Source organism: Mya arenaria, chromosome 3, assembly GCF_026914265.1.
Source record: "Mya arenaria isolate MELC-2E11 chromosome 3, ASM2691426v1".
Taxonomy (NCBI): domain Eukaryota; kingdom Metazoa; phylum Mollusca; class Bivalvia; order Myida; family Myidae; genus Mya; species Mya arenaria.
This window is the reverse complement of record NC_069124.1, coordinates 5,184,712-5,204,992: the sequence shown is the minus strand read 5'-3', so window position 1 is coordinate 5,204,992 and position 20,281 is coordinate 5,184,712. Positions and strand designations below refer to the sequence as shown.

The window sequence follows — 20,281 nt, the reverse complement described above, 5'->3', positions numbered from 1 at the left end:
TTTGTCAGAAACGAAGCTGATTTTGAGGTGTAAAAACCTCATAGTGTGTTCCTCAGTAAGTGAAAGGACTGTGATACATTTTACAGTTTAACTAGTATGTTTTCCAAACAAGAAGTTGATACCATAGAGGCCATCTTATTAAAGCAAGAATCGTATGATCCCTTCTTGGAATCGATATTTCTGAGTAGCAGTTATTTTGAATTTACAGCTTTATTGGTCAATATAGCCAAGTTTATTTGATTTTGCAAGTAAAACCTTCAATTTAATTTTGGACATTCACTAAACGAACCATTGAAAACCCTGATCTTATCATATTTTGTTGTATACTTGTTGATAAAATTACCCAAATGTATCCATGTCAGAATTGTTGGCATCATACAAAACCCTGGACATTACTTAATAATATGGTATCAAGATATTCACATGAATTTTAAGTGCAGAAAATGTTTCTAAAGATCTAACAAATATTTTCATGTGTAGCAAGGCTCGTCACTCTGGCTACAAAACTTGTAAAGTTATACTACATGATCGATTGAAAACATTTATTCACATGCAACTTTAATCATGCACAAATAATACCAGTGACAATATGTACATGTTTGGCAAGGCCCATAACACCGGCTTTAGTACCGTGTTCCTGTGATGTACCTTAGGCAACGAATCAAACATCAGGAGGTGATTTTGTGCTTTGAAAGCATCAAAATTTGTTTCACCATCAGGTTCAGGTCTCTTATACTTAGTTAGGGAATCAGTGTTATTTCCTGTGAAATTGAATTGGTCACTTGACTATAGAATATACAGTAAAACTGCGATAGCACAAGGACACCGCGGCCCGAGCTAAAAGCTCGAGTGATCCATTGTTTCGAAAGACCCTAGTGTCCGTTTTAGTCCATTATGAAATGTCTTACAATTCATTTTCAAAGTTTGAAGTTATCATACGGAATGTTTTTCTCGGCACTGATTATGTAATATGTTGTGGAAATCGCTCATATGTTCAAAGGCTGACATATACCAAATGAGAAAATAATAGAAAAATCAAGGATGGCTAATTGGCTCATCTTGTCTGTCTCACCGAACTTTTGAATTATTATATGAGAGGGGTTTATTTGTATGTTTATAACTCATTTACATTTCTCACAATCAAATTCTCATCATCAACTTCTCACAATTAGCTTCTCAAATGCCCTTTAATTATCACAAAATATTTACACCTCAACTTCCATTCCTTAAATGAACTGCCTTTCAGCAATTGGGGTTATCATCAGATGAACACAACATCTTCCAATATGTTCAGATCACAATGCATCGCATAACAATGTATGAAAATTGTTGATCTTGTTATTGTTTGAATTGTGTCAACAGGTCCTGTAAAAAATAAATTAACATTTTAGAAAGTGTTAATTTATGATCTGTTAATGTATTTTTGCAATAACTGTTTCAATTTTATTTTTAAAAGTGATTTCAAGTGGTTGATTTTTCCGTTATTGTGACGTCATTTGATAAAATATTTTCCGTTTCAGTCGGGTAGTTCTATTTCAATTGCGTTCATACCCCAATAATGACATCAAACCCGCAATTCATTCCTTAAATAGCAGTCAGGCGCAAACAGTAATAATCAGTTGTTCACACCTTCTCAAATTTCCATTCATCTGCCATTGTACAACTTGTACAAAATTGAAATTTTTTACCTCCTGCCACTAGCTGTTTTATTTTGTAACACACTTCGGGGGTGGGGGGGGGGGGAAATGTGTGAAGTGTGAAATTTTGACCTCAAGGTTATCATAAGGTTTTGTGCATGATTTGTGTATTTGGGACTGGCAATGGTGCTCGACTCCTCAACTTCTTAAGGTTTCAATCCATTAGCAGTATATTTTAAATGTAAATTGAAGGACTATTATGGTTGGGACTAAGCCTCAACCTTCACCGATCATCAGTTCTCCAACAAACACATGTTCCAATGTTCACTGTTAAACTGTATCGAAATTTTATTCAGATAACAGTTATTCAATAAGTTTTGTTACTACAGTAATATCTGAAATTAGGCATGCAGTTTTTAAAGAAATAGAAATAAATCTAATATGTGTAGTTTTTCGAACGAACACTTCCATACACTGGCTTTGTCGACATATAGAGATCTTACAAGACCTGATCAATTAAAGACCGTTGTACCAAAGTTCTCCAAGTGTCAGATTTTCTTGTCTGCTTTGGGAAATAATAAGCATTATAACAATTGGTGTCCATGATGACATACAAGTATCACTGGCATGCTCATAATTGACCAAGATATTGTAACTTGAATGAACTAAGATGAAAATCTCTAGTGATTTGTGAAGATTACTTTACTCTCTCTACTCAGCATAAACAATGTATAGGACAATATTTATGCAAAAAGCTACAAAAACAAGCTCAGTAGCAAAAAGTTTAAACATAAACCTGGTTTAATGGCACTGGGTAAACACCAAAGACATATATCATAAAATCACAAACAAGAAACAGGGAAGAACAGCACAAAACTGCACAAGCAGCACAGTGCATACATACTATATATAAGTTTGATATTATTCAAGGATTGAATATGTTAGAAATTTGGTACAATGGTGTAGGAAACCATTTGGTCAGTGCATGGTTTGTGAAGTCAGATTTCAGACTTCATGATTATCTGTACATGGACAAAATGTTTTATATGCAGATGAACTGTAATTCTAAAATATTCCATGTTTATATTAATTAACACTCTCTAACATGCTAAATTTCAATTGGATAATCCAAATTAAAAGTTGAAAAATAACACTTGAATTTTTTTTATTCACCACATATAATTTGCTGTTTGATCAGGAACAGCGTCAGTGATGTTATTTGGTGTGTTTTTATGCCCACCTTTTAAAATCGCACCGTCCGTCCGTCCCTGTGTCCAGCTCAATAACTTGTCCGGGCTGTAACTTTCCCTTGTATGGACGGATTTTAAAATAACTTGCCACATGTGTTCGGCATACCAAGATGACGTGTCGCGTGCAAGACCCGTGTCCCTACCTCTTAGGTCAAGGTCACACTTAGTGTTTATTCACAATGGAGTGCTGCATATAAGGACATAGAGTATAGGTTGTTGTGTCCGGGCTGTTACTTTCCCTTGTATTGACAGATTTTAAAAATAACTTGCCACATGTGTTCGACATACCAAGACGACGTGTCGCATGCAAAACCCGTGTCCCTACCTCTTAGGTCAAGGTCACACTTAGTGTTTATTCACAATGGAATGCTGCATACAAGGACATAGAGTATAGGTTGTCGTGTACGGGCTGTTACTTTCCCTTGTATTGACAGATTTTAAAAATAACTTGCCACATGTGTTCGACATACTAAGACGACGTGTCGTGTGCAAGAACCGTGTCCCTACCTTTTAGGTCAAGGTCACACTTAGGTGTTTATTCACAATGGAATGCTGCATAATATGACATAGAGTATAGGTTGTCGTGTCCATGCTGTAACTTTCCCTTGTATGGACAGATTATAAAATAACTTGCCACATGTGTTTGACATACCAAGACGACGTGTCGCGTGCAAGACCGTGTCCCTACCTCTTAGGTCAAGTTCACACTTAGTGTTTATTCACAATGGAATGCTGCATATAAGGACATAGAGTATAGGTTGTCGTGTCCGGGCTGTAACTTTCCCTTGTATGGACAGAATTTAAAATAACTTGCCATATGTGTTTGACATACCAAGACAACGTGTCGCATGCAAGAACCGTGTCCCTTCCTCTAAGGTCAAGGTCACACTTAGGTGTTTATTCACAATGGAGTGCTGCATATAAGGATACAGAGTATTGGTTGTTATGTCCGGGCTGTAACTTTTTCTAGTATGGACAGATTTTAAAATAACTTGCCACATGTGTTCGACGTACCGAGACGACGTGTCGTGTGCAAGACCCATGTTCCTACCTCTTAGGTGAAAGATACACTTAGTGTATATTCACAATGGAATGCTGAATATAAGGACATAAGAATGTAGGTTGTCAAGTATGGGTGGTATTTTTTTATGTTCAGAGGCAATTTAAAATAACTTGCCATATGTATTTGTTTGATCTTTAACTTTTCATGTACTGACCTTGTTCATAGGTCAATTTCACATTCGGGGGCTCTTGTTTAATGTTACATTCATGCAGTATCAGATGGATTCTGAAGTTGTTGCGTTCATCAGAATATGAATGCAATCGATAGGAATCGATAGGAAAGGAATCGAAGCAGATATGGAAATATTAACACAGTTCAAGTATGAAGGACAACTACATATAATATGCAGGAAGAGTTATAGTGGTGAGTAGAAATGAGTACAGTAGCATGGATTGTAGGTACACCTCACCAACCCAAGCCACACAGAATTCGTGACCATAATGTAACCTGCATGGTTTCATTTGCGACATTCTGGCGATTGCTGACTCCAATGCAACCACTATTACTGCCAATGTTTAGAATAAGGGTATAATTGTAGATCAGCGATAGGTTTTTTAACGTGTCACAGTGACTAGATGTCAACTTATCGGCAACTGTTCACCACGTATACTGGGATAGGCTTGCAACTGGTTCTGACTTGTCAGTGACTGAATGGAGCCTGGTTGGTGGCTAGATGTTGATCGAGTTCTGATGAAGAAATGATGAAGAAATGTATGCACTCAGAATGTAAAGAGTGCAGCTGAGAATCGAATAGTTTGTCTGCATCATGTCAAGCTATTCCCAGCAGAACATTGTTTGTTGTACCTTCTGGACAGACAGTTAGTGCCATTTCATTTGGTCTCAGCTGCTACGGACCAAACTGTGGAAATCATGAAATAAAAATAAATAAAAATTGAAGTTTAGGAATATATACTTGTGACAAAACGATGCTGTAATGAGCAGCCAGTTCTTTATTTAGATGATGACATATTGAAAATCTCACAGCTAATGAAGAATGCACTCTCGGAAACCACTTTGCCATGGATCAGCAACCATTTGCCGATGAAGCAACAGTCTGTCACCATCTCATCACTGATCACTCACAGATAGGTAGCAACAGGGTTGCAAGGAGTCAACACTTTAGATGAAAAGTGATCACAGCACAGTGGAAACAAATCTGCATTTATAGTAACACCACTTGGGGAGACTAATGAAACCTAATGTTAAGCTAAGCTTTTAGAGACCTCTGATCTTTTGCTTGTCAGTTTCTTTTGGCACGGAGAGCTTGCATCTTGGTTGCATTGTCTGTGGGACTGGGACTGGCATTGTTGCCATACTTCTCTGCTTCTTTTATACATTGTCAAACCTTTTTAGCATTTTTGTACTCAGACTTTTAAGTTTTAATTAAAGATTAAAATCTCATCAGAAACACAAGTTGTTTCAAAACCTTGTATTCTCAAACATTTGGGCTATCTTTTCACCATCTTATAGTAATGTACTGGGACAAACTCGCCTAGGATTAATGGGTTTTTTCGATTCAAACAGATTTCAGGATAAGATTAAATAATGTTTTAATGTAAAATGTTTTAAATGAAGGAAAAAAATAGAAATTTAGTATTATTTGTCAATTATACAATCAAAAATGCAGGGACAAGCCCAGTAGAAGACAATTCAAAAATTAACCCTGTTTGGGGCATTTTTTTTTCAAGTTTGTTGGCAGCGTCAGCATCCCCTCGTAGTGCCCTAATGTTATATATGGAAAATGATTCAAGAAGTCTGTTAAATGTAAGACTTTGCTATGAATGGTCTAGCTGGTCTGCAGAACGGTTCTCTGTTTAAGAATTGCAAGACGACAGACATAATGTATTTAGGTCTTACAGTGTAAATGAATTAGTTTTCTTCAGAATTGTTTCTCTTAAAGGGTTAGTGGTAAGTTGTTTGTAATTTTCATTTAGCCTCTGAGTTAACATGATGCTTGCTAAAGTGTTAAATATACTCAATGGATAAGATGAAAAAGCAAGAAAAACAATTTTCTGGAGGCTGGTTTTGGGGACCTTAAGCACTCTCAACCTGATTTCATGTTCTCTTTACTTTCGTTACTTTTGTGTTTATTCTTTGCTTCCATAGTGATATTAAGGAAGGGTTGGGAAAATTGTGCATGTTCGTCTGAGTTATTTTTGCCAGCAGGTTAATGATAAGAATTATATTAACTGCAGAATAGTTAATCAGTAAATTGAATCTTCATGGTAATTAATTTGATTTCGTGTAACTTGCATGATCAATGATAGCTGCTCTGTTCATTTTGCTGATGTTCCGGACAGTGTTAATGTAGGGTGCGCAAATATTGCAGACAGGTTGAAATGTAAAAAAAAAAACTTCAATAAATAATTAAATTTTTCCCTGGATTTGGAATCTAGTCACACTGTGTGGAAATTCTATTGAAATAGAATGTACATCAAGGTGGAAAAACATTATTCTGAAGTACCATGACCATATAGAGCATCTCTATAGGTGACATTGCCAATTATTGCCACTGTATTAACAGAGATTTGTTATCAAGTGTTGGATTTAAAAGCATCGGAGACAAGATAGCCATATATTAGTGGCATTATTTTGCAATTTCATGGCGTGAAGGTGACTCGACTTCATTAGCTTCAGGATTTCACCTGTAGTTATCAAAATGTGGAATAAAAGAGGATGTTATTTTGATAGCACACATAGGGAAAGCACTCTGTAAAAATTAATATTTTGATAAGAAGTAACGTGTTTAACCAGGTCTCAGATGAGAGCTTTACTATGATAGAAACAACATTTAAGTGAAAAAAATGTATTCAATTGTCACTTGCTAATGGAATTTTGCAATTTTTTTCATTTAACATTTTTTACGCTTAGTATAGGACAGATAAAACCTTTCCCACTCAGAATGTGCAAGGTCGGAATTGATTTGGACTGAATTTATAGCTATTTGGATATTCAAGCACACATTCAATTAGCATGGCCATGGAACAGTCCAGAAAGATGGTAAGTGTCTATTGTTGTTGTTTTGATTATATCATGTGGTTGGAGTTAATGCTATTGCCAATTGTGTATTTTTTTCAATTTAGATTGGTTGAGATAAAAGTTACAATCTGATAGAGGGCATTTCCAAATGGGTAGAAATCATGGGTACTGAGGTGCCAAATCTGACAAATCACTGGAAAACCATCCAGCTTGTACCTTTAGTTTGGCTGGGGCTTTCTGTAACTCTGTCATGTTTTTATGATTGAGTTATTTCCCATTTTTAACTTCAGAAAATTCATAATGACATCCACCAAAAAAGGTTTTTCTCCCTTTTGAAGTATGAATTTACATAAACTGCCATTTTTATTAGTCTATATATTGTGCTCTATACATTGGGCTTATCTTCATTCTGGATTAACTTCAACAAATAAACTACTGTATGATTAAATTTTACATTAGTCAGTTATTTTCCTTTTGTCATTTTCGTCATGAAAAATTGTGTCTGCCTAACATCATTTTTGTTTTATATCTGGTTTTACCATATTTTGGCAGTTTCTCTATTGTTTGATTCCCCTGGGTTATTTGTAATTTACTTTTTTTTATCAGAAACCATCATCCTTTCATATACAGTCTGTCATTTCCTGGCACTGAAGTTGAGCATTAATATAATAAGTGGGTAAAAAAAAGTGAAAATGAAAAACAAGATTTAAATGAGTTGTTTTGTTGTTCAGCTGTCAACTTTAGACTTTTAGATTGCTTAGACCATACAAGATTTACCTCTGTCCTGAATACATGAAGTGTTATGGCTCTCACGTGTTTGGAGTCCTGGGACCCTTGGGGTTGACACATTTTGGTTCTATGGAAATTTTATGGTGCCAATAATACTCAATTAAAGATAATAGGTGTTGAGGGCCCAGTGATGCCCATTTAGATGGATGTGCTCATTTCATGCAACCTGAATAAAAAGCCTCATAAATGATGATTATTGTATCACTTAGTATATTCAAATGTCAGTCCTATGTTATTCCTTTTTGAAAATGTGATATCTCTGGCTTTCACAGCATCCGACAGTGTTTCGGGTATGCTTTTAAATTAAAAGAGAATGGTTATCTAGGCTACCACCTAACAAAGTTAAGGTTGCTGTGGCCTTCAATCATACAAATACATGGTTAACAGTCATCAACTGGAAATTGGTCAACGCATTTAAATTGGTTTCTCAATTTATTTGTAACAAGCGGAACATAATAACAGGTCTGGATGGTCAATATGGCCAAAGATTACAAACAGTCTCAAGTCGAAATTTAGACTTGTGTATGTGGCAAAACGACAAATCTTCATATCATTGCAGCTTTCCTTCTAGTTGAGTATTGATGATGAAGTTTGCAGAATGCATGACAATTTGAAATTGAGCAATTATTTATATTTATTTTTTGTAAAACTAATGAAATAAAGTGGATTCTTTGTAACTCAATAAAAGTGCTTTTTTGAGTCTGCCTCTAGACTTAAAACTGTGCCTAAATATGATCCCAGGGCCCATATTCACTTGTGTCTGAGTCTAGACTTGAGATTGTTCCTAAATATGATCTCAGGGCCCATATTCACTTGTGTCTGAGTCTAGACTTGAGACTGTTCCTTAATATGGGCCATATTCACTTGTGTCTGAGTCTAGACTTGAGACTGTTCCTAAATATGATCCCAGGGCCGGTATTCACTTGTGTCTGCCTCTAGACTTGAGACTGGGCCTTATTATGATCCCAGGGCCAATATTCTCTTGTTTCTGAGTCTAGACTTGAGACTGGTCCTTATTATGATCCCAGGGCCAATATTCACTTGTGTCAGAGTCTAGACTTGAGACTGTTCCTAAATATGATCCCAGGGCCATATTCACTTGTGTCTAAGTCTAGACTTGAGACTGTTCCTAAATATGATCCCAGGGCCGGTATTCACTTGTGTCTGCCTCTAGACTTGAGACTGGTCCTTATTATGATCCCAGGGCCCATATTCACTTGTTTCTGAGTCTAGACTTGAGACTGTTCCTAAATATGATCCCAGGGCCCATATTCACTTGTGTCTGCCTCTAGACTTGAGACTGGTCCTTAATATGATCCCAGGGCCCATATTCACTTGTGTTTGAGTCTAGACTTGAGACTGTTCCTAAATATGATCCCAGGATCTAAATTCACTTGTGTCTGTCTGCCTCTAGACTTGAGACTGGTCCTTAATATGATCCCAGGGCCCATATTCACTTGTGTCTCAGTCTAGACTTGAGACTGATCCTAAATATGATCCCAGGGCCCATATTCACTTGTGTCTGCCTCTAGACTTGAGACTGTTCCTAAATATGGGCCATATTTACTTGTGTCTGCCTCTAGACTTGAGACTGTTCTTAAATATGATCCCAGGGCCCATATTCACTTGTGTCTGAGTCTAGACTTGAGACTGATCCCAAATATGATCACAGGGCCCGTATTCACTTGTGTCTGCCTCTAGACTTGAGACTGTTCCTAAATATGATCCCAGGGCCCATATTCACTTGTGTCTTCCTCTAGACTTGAGACTGTTCCTAAATATGATCCCAGGGCCTATATTCAGTTGTGTCTGAGTCTAGACTTGAGACTGTTCCTAAATATGGGCCATATTCACTTGTGTCTGCCTCTAGACTTGAGACTGTTCCTAAATATGATCCCAGGGCCATATTCACTTGTGTCTGCCTCTAGACTTGAGACTGTTCCTAAATATGATCCCAGGGCCATATTCACTTGTGTCTGCCTCTAGGCTTGAGAATGTTCCTAAATATTATCCCAGGGCCATATTCACTTGTGTCTGAGTCTAGACTTGAGACTGTTCCTAAATATGATCCCAGGGCCCATATTCACTTGTGTCTGAGTCTAGACTTGAGACTGTTCCTAAATATTATCCCAGGGCCCATATTCACTTGTGTCTTCCTCTAGACTTGAGACTGTTCCTAAATATAGGCCATATTCACTTGTGTCTGCCTCTAGACTTGAGACTGTTCCTAAATATGATCCCAGGGCCATATTTACTTGTGTCTGAGTCTAGACTTGAGACTGTTCCTAAATATGATCCCAGGGCCCATATTCACTTGTGTCTGAGTCTAGACTTGAGACTGTTCCTAAATATGACCCAGGGCCATATTCACTTGTGTCTAAGTCTAGACTTGAGACTGTTCCTAAATATGATCCCAGGGCCCATATTTTCTTGTGTCTGAGTCTAGACTTAAGAGTGTTCATAAATATGGTCCCAGGGCTTATATTCACTTGTGTCTGAGTCTAGACTTGAGACTGTTCATAAATATGGGCCTAGGGCCTATATTCGCTTGTGTCTTCCTCTATACTTGAAACTGATTCTAAATATTATCCCAGGGCCCATATTCAGTTGTGTCTGCCTCTAGACTTGAGACTGTTCCTAAATATGATCCCAGGGCCTATATTCATTGTGTCTGAGTCTAGACTTGAGACTGTTCCTAAATATGATCCCAGGGCCATATTCACTTGTGTCTGCCTCTAGACTTGAGACTGTTCCTAAATATGATCCAAAGGCCATATTCACTTGTGTTTGCCTCTGGACTAAAGACTGTTCCTAAATATGATCCCAGGGCCGATATTCTCTTGTGTCTGAGTCTAGACTTAAGACTGTTCATAAATATGGTCCCAGGGCTTATATTCACTTGTGTCTGAGTCTAGACTTGAGACTGTTCATACATATGGGCCTAGAGCCTATATTCACTTGTGTCTTCCTCTATACTTGAAACTGATTCTAAATATTATACCAGGGCCCATATTCACTTGTGTCTGAGTCTAGACTTAAGAGTGTTCATAAATATTGGCCCAGGACCAATATTCACTTGTGTCTGAGTCTAGACTTGAGACTGTTAATAAGTATGGGCCCAGGGCCTATATTCACTACAGTCTGAGTCTAGACTTGAGACTGTTCATACATATGGGCCCAGGGCTTATATTCACCAAGTGCCTGAGTCTAGACTTGAGACTGTTCATAAATATGGGCCCAGTGCCTATATTCACTTGTCTAGACTTGAACATGTTTATAAATATGTTCCCTGGACCCATATTCACTTGAGTCTAAGTATAAACTTGACACTGTTCATGATCATGGTCCCAGGGCCTGTATTTACTTGTGTCTGAGTCTTGACTTGATATTATTATGCCCCCTTTTGAAAAAAGTGGGGTATATTGTTTTGCACATGTCGGTCGGTCTGTCTGTCTGTCTGTCGGTCGGTCGGAATACCAAATGGTTTCCGATCAATAACTTGAGAACGCTTTGACCGAGGGACCTCATACTTGGTAGGTGTATTGGTCATGACCAGCAGATGAACCCTATTGATTTTGAGGTCAGTGGGTCAAAGGTCAAGGTCAGTGTGACCTTTACATGAAAAACGGTTTCCGATCAATAACTTGAGAACGCTTTGACCCAGGGACCTCATACTAGGTAGGCTTATTGGTCATGACCAGCAGATGAACCCTATTGATTTTGAGGTCAGTGGGTCAAAGGTCAAGGTCAGTGTGACCTTAACATGAAAAACGGTTTCCGATCAATAACTTGAGAACGCTTTGACCCAGGGACCTCATACTAGGTAGGCTTATTGGTCATGACCAGCAGATGAACCCTATTGATTTTGAGGTCAGTGGGTCAAAGGTCAAGGTCAGTGTGACTGTAAGCTGAAAAAAGGTTTTCTGATTGTCCATATTTTATTTAAGTGTCCAAATCCTACTAACAATTTGGCTCCCAAGGGGGCATAAATGTTTCACTAACATCTCTTGTTTGTAATCATGGGCCCAGGGCCTATATTCAGTTTAATTTGTATTATATGGGCCCAGGGCCTATATTCACTTGTTTCTGAGTCTAGACTTGAGATTTTTTGTGATCATGGGCCCAGGGCCTGTATTAACTTAAGTCTGATATTTAATCTTAATGTAAATATTTGGATATTACAGACATCATTTTACAGTATCATTTTTTTTCCACAATTGCACAGTTAATAATTGGTAAACATGCAATTAGTGGCTTAAAATACAGCAATTTTAATCCAAATTATTCCCTCTGTAGCCATTTGCCCAAAAAATAAAGATTTGCTGTCTCAAACTCAGATATCAGTGTACTATGAATGGGCCCATTTTTACCAGTGTCCGGCCTATCGACCCCTGTTATACCTGCTGGTTATTTTTCGGTTCAGGAAAAGTGTTCTATTGATTATACATATTTTTGCATGGTAACTGTATCTGACATTTTCATGCATGCTATATTGGCGCCAAGCTTTCCATTAATTAAGCACCAGGGTCACAAATGATAAATAGGGGCAGAAATGAGTTGTGATGGTAAATATAAATAATCCAATATTCCCCTTCGGGTTGTCAGTTACTGAAATGGAACATGAATATATTGTCAAGTTTCCTAGGAATTGTTCTCCTGGAGGACTCACCATGGTAACTTATATGTCTGCTTGGCTGCTTCATTGGCAATGAACTCAGAGTAGACGGTCCTTGAGAAAAAATGTCCTCATAGGGTTGAATGCAACATTTCAAAAACGAACATGTATGAACATTGTCTTTGGAAGAAAAAAAAAAAATCAGCACTCAGTGGATATTTTATTATAAAATCATTATGTAATAGGAGTGCCAGCTAATGTCAGTTGGTTGGCACTGCATGGTTTGTCAGTTTTGTCTGGACGAAAACTCATGATAGGTTGTTTGATTTAAAAAAGAATGTACATCACATGTTTAACAGCATAAATAAAGGTCCAGTTCGGCTTTGGTTACAAACTACCAAATTTTTACAGAGTTATGATCACTTTTTACCTTCTGATTTTTTTCTTCTTAGAATTTACCAAAGATATGGTATTTAGACAGTTACTCATGTAAGCAGTGGTATGATTTTTGATACATTAATAGACAAATTTGACTTTTGTTACAAATGATGAATTTTTAGGAGTTATTGCCTCTTTTCAAGACAGAATTTGCACACACTTTCGAAATAAATTGGATATGCCACACTATCAATGCATATTTCAAAATATTATTCCACATGGTTTTGATTTTAAAAGAGTATTAGGCCACACCAAATTGATATTTTGTTCGCGGATTTACCGCTCCTATTTTTTTGAAAATGTTTTTTGTGCGCCTGCACCTCCATTTTGATCGCCAAGCAGATTTTTTTTAGGTAATAATTTATCAAAAGGCTAAAAATAATCAAGTCAAGTATAAATTTCTACGCTAGTTTTTGTGTTTTTGTAAAGGAAAGTTACCGATGCGTAGTGTTTTTATACTGTATATCGATCGGTTTAGCATGGGTTTCAATAAATTCAATCAAAATGGCGGCGTCCGGTATAAACAATGTGGCTTGAAGTTTGGAAATTATGTCTCCCCCTCTCTGGGGGAGACATATTGTTTTTGCCCTGTCCGTCAGTCCGGTAGTCCGGTAGTCCGGTAGTCCGTCAGTCCGTCCGTACGTCACACTTCGTTTCCGATCGATAACTGGAAAACCGCATGACCTAGGATCACCAAACTTGGTAGGGAGGTTGGTCATGAGGTGTAGAAGATCCCTATTGTTTTTGGGGTCACTAGGTCAAAGGTCAAGGTCGCGGCGACCCCCAATGTAAAAAACATTTCCGCTCAATATCTTGACAATGGTTTGACCTAGGTTCACCAAACTTGGTAGGGAGGTTGGTCATGAGGTGTAGAAGATCCCTATTGTTTTTGGGGTCACTAGGTCAAAGGTCAAGGTCGCGGCGACCCCCAATGTAAAAAACATTTCCGCTCAATATCTTGACAATGGTTTGACCTAGGTTCACCAAACTTGGTAGGGAGGTTGGTCATGAGGTGTAGAAGATCCCTATTGTTTTTGGGGTCACTAGGTCAAAGGTCAAGGTCGCGGCGACCCCCAATGTAAAAAACATTTCCGCTCAATATCTTGAGAATGGTTTGACCTAGGTTCACCAAACTTGGTAGGGAGGTTGGTCGTGAGGTGTAGAGGATCCCTATTGTTTTTGGGGTCACTAGGTCAAAGGTCAAGGTCGCGGCGACCCCCAATGTAAAAAACATTTCCGCTCAATATCTTGAGAATGGTTTGACCTAGGTTCACCAAACTTGGTAGGGAGGTTGGTCGTGAGGTGTAGAGGATCCCTATTGTTTTTGGGGTCACTAGGTCAAAGGTCAAGGTCGCGGCGACCCCCAATGTAAAAAACATTTCCGCTCAATATCTTGAGAATGGTTTGACCTAGGTTCACCAAACTTGGTAGGGAGGTTGGTCGTGAGGTGTAGAGGATCCCTATTGTTTTTGGGGTCACTAGGTCAAAGGTCAAGGTCGCGGCGACCCCCAATATAAAAAACATTTCTGCTCAAAATCTTGAGAACGGTTTGACCTAGGTTCACCAAACTTGGTAGGGAGGTTGGTCATGAGGTGTAGAAGATCCCTATTGTTTTTGGGGTCACTAGGTCAAAGGTCAAGGTCGCGGCGACCCCCAATGTAAAAAACATTTCCGCTCAATATCTTGAGAATGGTTTGACCTAGGTTCACCAAACTTGGTAGGGAGGTTGATCATGAGGTTTAGAAAACTCCTATATTTTGGGGGGTCACAAGGTCAAAGGTCAACGTCGCTGTGACCTCTAATGTAAAAAAATATTTCCGTGCAATATCAGGAGAATGCTTTGATCTAGGTTCACCAAACTTTGAAGTGAGGTTGGTCATGATGTCTAGTTGATTTTGCAATCAGTTGGTCAAAGGTCAAGGTCACTGACCTTGAGGTGAAGAACCGGTTTCTGCTCAATAACTCAAGAACGTTTACACCCAGGAACTTCATACTTGGTATGCCAGTCAGTCATGACTAGTTGATGGCCCCTATTGATTTTGGGATCCATCATTGATTATTTCTCACCTACGACCACACAATGGGGGAGACATGCGCTTTTTCAAAAAAGCAATCTCTAGTTAAATCTTATTTTTGACAAAAAATATGTTTTGAGCATGCTTGAAGTCATTGTTGATCGTCTCATGCACTAAAGGATCATTATTTAAAGCAATCATTATGCAATAAAGCATGTGTAACTGAGACTGGTAGCGATTATATTGCGTAATTAGTGACTCCTTTTGAATGGAAATCGGAATGATCAACTTAGTACTATTTTATTCAAGTCATAATACAAGGGACCAAAATTTTACCTCGTTACGGCGATGCTGAAGATTACAGGTCAACTTAACTGGAACATGAGTCATTGTTTGGTCCAAATTGATGTATCAAGCTCATTTTTGATCAAATTCTGACAAAACAACAGTTTTGAACAAATATCTTTTCACAAATAGTGATATAAACACTGGTCTGGATATACCTCAGCATAAGTAAGCCTAAGTTTATCACCTTATCTTGTATTTTGTTTTTATTTGCAGCATAATCCGGGGTTGTAATGCACTTGTCAATTGTAACCACTGCCCCGCCCACCCCTGGCCCTTGTTCCAGGGGTATACCGGGGACAGCAGAGGCAATGGGCTGTGTTTTTACCTTTCAGGTGGCCCCGCAGTGCCTAGTGAATGTGGTTTTGTCTTCATATTGAAAATAGTCGGCAATGGGCCTCACATAGGTATTCAGGGTTGGGGGCCATTTGGCAGGGATTTTACCAGCAGTGTGTCCCTGCAGGTCGGGTATTTTACCCGGGTTTTGAGAGACCGGAAGTCAAAGTCCCCGCTATTCCGGACTGGGGGGGGGGGGGGCATATTCAATTGGCTGGTGCATAAAAACATCTAAATAACCAAAAAAAGTAATCTGAAAAATACCCTTGTTTTTGTTTTAATTTTGCATTTCCTGTGATAATAAAAACAAAATTTAGTCTATGTTATATGGAGTCTGATGTTTGATGATGCCTGTGTAAGTGATCATTTTTTACAAATCCAAAATCAATCCTAAGTTATATCTAAATACAGTTGCATATGATGTTAAACTGATTCAGGTAGATTTATATAAGTCGTTTCAAACTTTTTACTAAAAGCAGGGTTATTTATTATTGAATTATCGTCATATTAAAGTACGTTTTAATTATATAAGATTTAGATTTATCCATTTAATGTTTGTACTGAACACGGATGAATAAATAGTATGTATTCAGACATTTTCCCAATGTCCATTAGAGGTTCAGTTCAAGATGGCATTAAAATGGGTTTAAGGGCAATTATTTTGAACAATCTTTCTTATTTATATTGAATATAAGAAAAAAAAATTTTTTTCGCTCTTTGCTCTCTTCGGTTTTTATGAAAACTGACAAATAATTTTTTTTATTTTTTTTTCGCTCGCTTATGCTCCAATTTTTTTTTGGCAAAAATCCGAGGAACTAAACATTAATTTGGTGTGGCCTTAACAATATTTTTTTTTCTTTTATTAGTGTGAAATGGGTATTCAAAATTTTTGCTCAGTTCATATTCCAAAATAAACTTGTATGATGTTTCTTTGCTTTCGATTCACTTTGTGGACAATTTGATCATTTATTATGTCTCTCCTTTTTTGGGGGAGACATATTGTGTTTTTTGGCTGTCTGTCAGCCCTCACGTTTGTTTCCGCTTGGACCGAGGAACATCAAACTTGGTATGCAGGTTGGTCATGACCAGGAGATGATTTTGAGATCAGTAGGTCAAAGGTCCTTGTGACCTTGAGGTGAAAAAAGGGTTTCTACTCAATAAATAAAGCATGCTTGGGCTCAGGAGCTTCATACTTGGTATACAAGTTGATCATGATTAGTAGATGACCCCTATTGATTTTGAGATCATTCATGATCACTATTGAACACAGTGACTAGCCCAAACTTCAATGACACTCTTGATTTGCCTCCAGTCCAAAAATACAAATTTCATGTCCATCATTGATTCATTCTCAGTATACAACGTTTCTGCTTGTTAACACAAAAATATGTGTATAAAATAGCAAAATTTCAATTCCAGTGAATTTTAAGAAGATCCAATTACAATTCATCCAGGCTTCAAACATTTTCTTAGTTTTTTCTCATATCTTTGAATTGAGAAACGCTGGCTGCTTTAGGCAAGAAATTGGATTCAAGTTCAGTATTTAATTTGTGTTGATGTAAGATTTAAAGGAGAATGCAAACATGAGGATCAATGATGGAAACTTAAATGAAATTTGAGCAGCATTTTCTCTTGGTAATTGGCGTCAATGATCATTATTCCATCTTTGTAATTTCCCTATCAGAAAGCAAATTTGCTATCCTTATTAGCCGTGTACACTAGCCACTAGCTTGTTTAACAGAGTTTTTTGCACGCAAAAGGAAACCTTATATCAATGCATGTTTCCCGTGAATACCAGGAAACTGCGTTTTCGTGCACGAGGCTGCAACTGTAATTAAAAATAGTAAGGATTTACATGCACATGTGGCTATATGGCTGTAGAATGTTGGATGCAATGTCTTGAAGTTTTACAATAATTCCTTGGGATGTTTCACGATATTCCTATGTTCTGTCTATGGGTTTGGATATTGATCAGAGCTCTGATGCAAAAGCATTTTGGGGATAAATAGGATATATGCATGGAGCTACTAGCCATATTTTTACCATTTCGAGGAAATAGATTCTTCAGAGGGCTTACTTCTAGTGTGTGTTTTACATCTCCCTTATGTTTCTGATGTTGTCAATGATTTGGAAAGGTCACATATTCTCATGCACCAAATACAATTAAAGGTACATTATATATCATTCTATGTCGCAATAATACGACATCAGAAGTCTCTCGGGCTGTTGCATTTTTGCTACACGAGGTCAAATCAAACATTTTTTCTTATTTTAACATACTGGCAAGGACGGTCCATAGCAATAACATTGTAAGGGGTACTATTCTGAGAATATATGTACATGAACTCATCTCCCCGATGATTTTGATTTTGTAGATGTATTCAAATGGTCACATGTCAAATTTAGATAAAAAATATGTGTGGGAGTAAGAATCAAAGCGCGAAGCGCTGAAAGACTATCTGTGGGCAAATATGTGAGAGTTGCAAATTTTATTTGAACTATGGGAATGGGTGAAGGGATAAAAGTGAAAATGTGCCGGGGGCCAAGAGCGCTTGTGCCCACACTAAGCGAGGAAAGAAACATATCTAGTATATGGCGTCTTGTGTCATTTTGTTTATGTAAATGTCACTTCAATCGTCGTAATACCCCTTCCGCATGTATTTAATGTTACAATGCACGCCCCTTTCAATTTTTCTAAAGGGTTTTTGTTGCTTTGATGAAATATCATACGATTGGAAAATATCATTTCCTTTTATGAACATACATGTTTTTTTTAAGGAAAATCATTTTTTTACAATCAACTTCAGCAATAATTCCATTCAAAATGCACAGCGTATCACTTCAGTCGACGTATACCCATGTATTTAAAGTAACAATGCATGCCCTTTTCAATCGTTTCTAAAGGTTTTTCGGTGCTTTGATTAGATATCATACGTAAGGCAAGTTTTATGAACATACACGTTTTAATTGTTTAAGGAAAATGATTTTATAATTACGAGCAATTTTAGAAATAATTCCTATCAAAAGGCAGAGTTTATCAGATGGGTCGTTTTCCCGCGGTGAGGACAAACATGTGGTCAGTTAATGTACATGTATGTAGAAACTATTTTTAGAAAATATGTCCATTTATGATGTTGAAACTATTTTTAGGTTATCGGATATTGTCTGTTTTAAGAATGGGAATATGATTGTGCTTTTTCAAGTTTTATTGATAAATAACTGTTATTTATGTGTTACGTAAATATCTGTGTAGAAATAATACTATTGCTGTTATGAAGGCTTCGCACACTTTAGATGTTTTACAGGTTAAATCCGAACTACTTTGCTTCATCAAACGTATGAATGACTCACTGTCGTATCAGGGCATGTGTGTTAGAATAAATTGAAAGCCTTATGTCCAAAACAATGGCAAGAAAAGACCGGAACGAAGCTACTACGCAAAAAAAATGAAAACATCTTATTAGAAAAGTATACACCTAAAAAATCATAGAATGAATAGTATTTTGTAATTGTATAGCAGGCAAATCATAGTATTTGAAGCATTAGCAACGCGAAACCTGAGATACAACTATTTTGACTTTCAGACAATCATTTTTGTTTCTTATCTCATAAAACGGTAATATCAAAATACACCATTACAAATAAGCGTGCTTCAGGGTCACACCAGGTTATAATAACAAACCATGCAGGCGATGGGACCCTTGCGGTCAGTAATACATCTTGGGCTAAACTCAGAGTAGATATCAGTATGTTAACTGCCTACCAGTCCCCATCCTAAATTAAGGGTGAAAGCGAAAAGGTTCTATCTGCTTCTTTATTTAATGTCAATTAGAACCTTTTTGCATTCACCACTCGCAAGGCTTGTTTCTTGTTATTGTTGAATATGAACAAGCTTGACATGTCTGAAGATAAAAATCATGGCACTTGTTACCACAAAACTGCAGATTTCAGCTTTTGAACTTGAAAAGCCATTAAAAGAAATTTGATTATGAGTACGTTAAGCTATGTAGAACATTGTTTCAGTTCATTGTTTTTCAAATGGTGAAACTTTACGTATTCTACAACAGAAAAAGAGACACACTCTTATTTTTGTGCATTTCAAGGAAAAATTCTGGCATAAAAAAAAAAAAAAAATGAAAAAAAATGTCTTTGTTTTTTTTGTTTTTGTTTTTTAATGAAAATCCTTTAGCCAATTCATGGACAATTTGAATTAGATTCAGAATCAGATTCATTGCCATATTTATAATGCCAGCTGACTCATCTGTATGTCAGCTATGAATCTTGCCTCTATCCTTACAATTTAAAGCAAGTATTATATCTCTAATGTTTCTTTAGATTACAGAATCATCTTTATGTTCACATCTTCTCTGAAATACTTACCCATTATACCACATCTCTAAGAAAATGTCAGATCACATTGCTTTAATCAAAGACTAATGATTTGGAAGCCCTTATTTTAAAGTACCCATCTCTGTCTGTGTTGTCTCTGAATTTCCAAGTATCAGTAATCATTCACAATTGTCATTAAGGTTGTATATAAATTGAGCAAGAGTATAAATGGCTGATTTTGAAGTATGCAGAACTAAGATCAAAATGTAAGACCCTAATTAAATTAGCCAAGAAGTTAAAAAAGAAGAATTTGAATGAGCCCGAAGGAACAATTTACCAATGCATGGCTTGCCGGTTAAGGTGGGCTTATTTTGACCACAGTCTGTGAGTTTCCATTTGCATGCTATGGAATCAATGCAACTTGGACAGATGGCAAAGAAGCTATGTCCGATGGTAGTAATCGGGATAATGGTAATGTTTCCGAG

At 37.2% G+C, this 20,281-nt stretch overlaps 1 protein-coding gene across 10 annotated transcripts in view; it reads left to right on the top strand.

The window, feature by feature from the left end:
- Positions 1–20,281, top strand: part of LOC128227583 (cGMP-dependent 3',5'-cyclic phosphodiesterase-like) — a 101,660-nt gene that overhangs the window by 29,967 nt on the left and 51,412 nt on the right. The window contains exon 1 of one of the 10 annotated variants that reach the window (XM_052938265.1): positions 6,739–6,950. The exons of the other annotated variants lie outside the window; for them this stretch is intronic. Within the exon in view, the coding sequence (XP_052794225.1) occupies positions 6,924–6,950 (27 nt within the window). The 5' untranslated portion in view covers positions 6,739–6,923. Of the gene's footprint in view, positions 1–6,738; positions 6,951–20,281 lie in introns of those variants that run through there. 10 annotated transcript variants of the gene reach the window in all.